The sequence below is a fragment of the Nelumbo lutea genome, chromosome 6, assembly GCF_056320005.1.
Source record: "Nelumbo lutea isolate HS-2025 chromosome 6, American lotus-T2T, whole genome shotgun sequence".
Classification (NCBI taxonomy): Eukaryota; Viridiplantae; Streptophyta; class Magnoliopsida; order Proteales; family Nelumbonaceae; genus Nelumbo; species Nelumbo lutea.
In genome coordinates this window covers 47,928,791-47,933,548 of record NC_142689.1, presented here as the reverse complement: position 1 = coordinate 47,933,548, position 4,758 = coordinate 47,928,791, and the positions used below count along the sequence as shown (strand labels likewise).

Below are 4,758 nucleotides of genomic sequence, written 5' to 3'. Positions count from 1 at the left end.
GAGAGTGGATGTAAAATTTAAAGTGGCAGTTGCCAATATAGCACCGCTTTTGAATTAATGCACCGATTTGTTCGGCCTGATTGAGGGTATAATTATAATTTTATCTAGTTTGCTTTTTCAGTAAGAGATGACAGGGGAGTTGTAATCATATCATTTCATCTTCCCTAGTGCCATTTAGGATTTTGGATTGAGGGTATAATTATAATTTTATCTAGTTTGCTTTTTCATTAAGAGATGACAGGGAGTTGTAATCATATCATTTCATCTTCCCTAGTGCCATTTAGGATTTTGGACACGTAAGAGCCATCTATAAAATAGTGGTGTTCCTGTTAGTGTTCCTTTCTCCTTGCTCCATTGTTTCCAGTTAGCTTGCCCTCTTTGTTTTTGTCCTTACCTCTATAGCAACCATTCTTAGTCCATTTCCTTGTTCCTTGTCTTTTGACCATGGCTCCTTGCCAAAAGAAATTCGACTACTCGTTTGTTGAGTTCGTTCTAATAGTGGATACAGCAGAAATGTTGTCTGAGCGTGAAGCAGATAGAGTGACCGATGGGGGTAAGGGTTTCTAGCCCCCTATGTCGGTATCAAGGGGCAATGATAGGGGATTTGATGCCGTTGATGGGAGTGAGTTTATGTGTCTATATGGGCGTGTTTTGTTGCCTATTATGGGATGCCGGTCTCTTGCGCTTTGTGGACTATTTCTTGGATCTTCCTAGCAAAGAGAGGGTAAGTTATGTAAATCCCCTTTTAGAGCATTGGTGTTGCCATACTCACATGTTTGTGGGGGCGTTCGGTGAATTTGATATAACCATAGAGTATGTAGTTGCCTTATTGGCACTACTAGTCGGTGGGTCAGTGTCTGCCCACCATTTACAGTTTCCCGAGTCTCTCCCTGCCAATTTGTCGGAGCTCTGTGAGGACTTGATGGGGGAGATTGCTGAGTTCAAGTCCCAGATAGATCAATCAACTGCCCCCGCTAAGATGCCACTTAAGGCATGGGTGACCTACTGGTTCGAGGCCAACGGGAGGGGAAATGCGATGGTGCGCCTGGGAGATAGCCGATGCCACCTTGCAGTGTTTATTCTGTACGTTGCATCTCAGTTCCTCTTTCCTGGGGGGTCACCGATTATGGCCTTCGCATAGTACTGGCCCCCCTTGCTATGCTCGCTGCCAAAGGTCACCAGCTTCCATTAGCATCAATGTTTTTGGGGTACCTATTCGAATAGATGGACGACATAGTCCATCAGGTAATTGACCCAAGTTGTAAAAGGCGCATAAGCTACATCTTCACCCCTTTTCTGTTCATGTATATTTGCGAGCGTCTTGACCTCAGTGTCACCCCCCATGTCTCTCTCCCATGAATGTCACTATCACAACTTTTGAGGGAGACCAAACCGAAGATTAGTTGTTGGGGGTCTGCCGTGAAAAGCACTGGCTTCGTGCTAGTATGCTCAAGCAGTTCGGGGTGAATGAGATTGAGTTGAATCTAGTGTCCATTGAAGGTTTTGTGTGGAGGCCTTATACTTGGGCTGTTCGGCATTCCATGCCATTTTGCATTGGAGCCGTCGTTCTAGAAAATGGTGACCAACAATGTGCATTGGAGGCCATGCATCCTCTTGCAGGCATGGCACATCTCATTCTATGGCCCGGTGTCGTCACCTACCTAGATCGTGCTAGTGAAGCACAAACTGTGGCCTATCACCCTAACAGCATCCTCCGCCAGTTCAGCTACAACGACATGGGTGCACAGTTTCTACGTTTTGTGGGGGAGGACATATTCTGGACCATGCGGCACGGATTAGTGTTCCCAAGGAGTTCGTGGTTCCCCATCGCGGGGCATAAGAGGGTTCAGACTTGCAGGTCCCTCCATTTTGCGTACATGTGCTCATTATTCAGGGGCCTCCAATTGTTTATGTCTGCAACTCCTCGTCCTTGCCACGTTATGGCTCCCCCTGTGGGTCATGCAACTGACCAGCAGTAGAAACCCGCTAATTCTCTCCCAAGTCCTCCAATTTTGAAAGAGCAAGAGTTCATGGGTGTTGTTTGAAAGGGTAAGTGCCCTGCTTTGGAGAGAGGTGAAGGCAGTTGCCCCCATGCCGCTAAGAGGGCCCGGTCAGCGAGGGTGCCTCACACTGCTGTTCCATCGGTGGTGCAGCGTGATCCTGAATTAGACATTGCCTCATCCTGGGCATGGGGAGGTTCAAGATAGGGGCTCACCACGAGCCACTCTTGAAGGAGTTAAGCATGATCCCCCAGCCCCAACTCCTGATGTAAGAGATGCGACTGATGCGGAATCAACACAGTCTACCACGCTAGTCCCTTCTACTGAAGCCGTTTATGTCCGTGTCACTAGTGGGCGTGTGAAGAAGATGGATCCTTGTCCACGTAGGAGGGATCCCGAAAAGGTTGATTTGGTAATATTTTGTAACTCTAATGTATTTGCTTTACTATCGTTGTGATTATTATACCATGACTTTTACTAATCTTTTTACGGTCATTTGTGTTGAAGCAAGTGGAGGCCGATGACACTTGGCCCGATGTGGAAAACCCACAAGTCCCATTTGAAGGTGTTGTGGGTACAAAGGTATAGGCAGTGTGGGTGGTTGTCTGCTTTTGCTATTATTACTTTTTTGTACTGATCGTTTGTAGTTCATCTCATCGTAGGAGGTTTTCGGTGTTGATCCCTTGACTGTGCCAATCTTACCCATTATTGGGCGATTGGTGCGTGAGTTGCAACCTTTGCAGCCCCCCACTCAGGATCAAGGGACATTTGAAGACCCACCCAGTGACCCTGTGGATGCCAGGGTAGCCGTGGATGCGGTTGTTGACGTCATCACACCAGCCTCCGTCATGCGAGGAGAAGGAGCCCCCATAGGTTTGTAGAGAAAGGCCCTTAGTGAGATAGTGGGTCAAACTGAGGTTGCCCAAAAGGATCTGCTAGCCATTGAAACTCCTGAAGAGCTGGTCTTTGGGTCAGGGCAGCCTACCGAGGAAGGAAAAGGACAAGTTGCAGTTGAAGTATTGTGTGATCCAATGCGCAAGACAATCACAACAGACATGCATCATGAAGAAGAGGCTGCGCCTACTGGTCTAATTGAGTCTAATTATATTGGAGGTGTAGCAGTTGTGGACTTGGAGTCCTAGCCCGAAAGTGAACCGGTGGGTTCTGAGATGGCATCACCATTCGAGGCTATGTCAAATGATGAGGAACTTGCATTAGTGCGATAAGAGCTTAAGGAGTATTGTGAGAAGAATGATATCGCTCCTCTAGGCTACACCATCGTGGACCCGATCTCTATCCAAGGTCCTCACAAAACTGACAAGTACTTCGTATAAAATTCCACAGTGAAGGCCACTATAGTCATTATTCAGAAGGGCTGGTTGCCGTCTGCTGACATTCCTTCGATGGTTATAGGGACGTCTCTAAACACAATCGTGGTGATGATGAATATGGACCAATCTACTGATGAGCTTTTGTGGTCTAGGTTTTCCCAATAGCTGAGGACTTATGAGTCCTTTTTTGCTCTCGGTTTTCAAATGGACTAGATTGAGGAGCAGGTTACTCTGTTGGCCCACGTGTTTTGGAAGGCTAGTCTTAAGGGGTCACAGTCTCTTTCTGCTTAATCTCTAAAAGACATACGCCTGCACCTCAAGGTGGTTGAAGCGAATCTTTCGAAGGCGGCTGAGAAGTTAAATGCCCTTCTTGACGAATGCGGTTGTCAGTGAAAGATATTATCGCAATACAAGGCAAAGCAGAAGGAACTACTATTTGAAGAGTGAAAGTAGAGTCTGGCAGAGATAGAAAATATGAGGAAAGAGTGGTATGTAGTGTAAAACGTATATGGTCTTAATTCCTTGTAAATCACTCAAATTTTGTAATGGAAGACTATTTTTTATCTTGCTTTTATGTAGCCTATCTCAGATTTTTGTTGATTACGTTGCTTTATAATTTGAACAATATAGAAGTATTGGTGGGTCTGTTTGACTATGCACATCGCTAGTATGCCTTAGTGGGTTGAAGGTGGTGCCAGTAGACTATTCATGCCTTTTGTGCCTCATAGATGCGGGATTCGGAGTTTTCACTTTGGTGAATATATTCTGATATATTTTAAAATTGTTTTATTATGGATTGTTGAAATCTTTGGTTGAAAGTGTGATGGAGATGGAAATCTTATTGGCAGCAAGGTTTGTGCACATCAAATTTATTGATTTAATTGTGTGCCTGTAATTAATTAATTTTTTTTTCTAGAAAGAATGTATTAGGTTTTTCTGATGTAAGCAATATAAATTAGGGTTTTTCTATTTTTTTATGTCGGAGAAACCGCTGAAGCATTCGGAGAAGACAAAGCTTGCAAATGGAGATCGATCTCAGATTGTAGTTTTCGTAGGGTTACAATTTTTGTCCAGATTGGATTCAGACCATCGCACTATCAGCCCTAGCTATTTGTTTCTATTTATTTGCTACTTATTTGCTGTTTTGATTGTGAATCATAACTGAGAATTTCATGTCATTACCTATGTGAATTGATGCATGATTTGGAACCAAACCATATGCCAATTTGATCTAGTTTTGGTCCAATTTTGTTTGGTCGAACCTATGGTCCTTTGGGGTATGATTGCAGCTCCTTGGGCCACGGTTTAAGTGACCCAAAATTGGTTTTAGGCTAGGGGTTTGATGGCCCATTTGCATTGACCAATTCAACCCATACTTGAAAAGCCCTTTTATGTTAGATTAAAGCAAGACTAGCCCATTTCAACAT

The 4,758-nt window shown here is 44.6% G+C and overlaps 1 protein-coding gene across 1 annotated transcript; it reads left to right on the top strand.

Moving 5' to 3' along the window:
• The first annotated feature begins 772 nt into the window (after positions 1–772).
• LOC148848841 (uncharacterized) lies at positions 773–3,891 on the top strand. The gene is made up of 4 exons (XM_088951368.1): positions 773–1,039; positions 2,170–2,412; positions 2,508–2,582; positions 2,663–3,891. Exons 1-4 carry the CDS (start codon positions 773–775, stop codon positions 2,879–2,881), a joined length of 804 nt encoding a protein of 267 aa, XP_088807494.1. The 3' UTR covers positions 2,882–3,891.
• The last annotated feature ends 867 nt before the right edge of the window (positions 3,892–4,758 follow it).

Coding starts and splice junctions, on each gene's coding strand:
- LOC148848841 (XM_088951368.1), top strand. CDS start 773: ATGTTTGTGGGGGCGTTCGGTGAATTTGATATAACCATAGAGTATGTA. Junction 1,040..2,169: donor ACGGGAGGGGAAATGCGATG/GTGCGCCTGGGA, acceptor ATCCTGAATTAG/ACATTGCCTCATCCTGGGCA. Junction 2,583..2,662: donor AAGGTGTTGTGGGTACAAAG/GTATAGGCAGTG, acceptor ATCTCATCGTAG/GAGGTTTTCGGTGTTGATCC.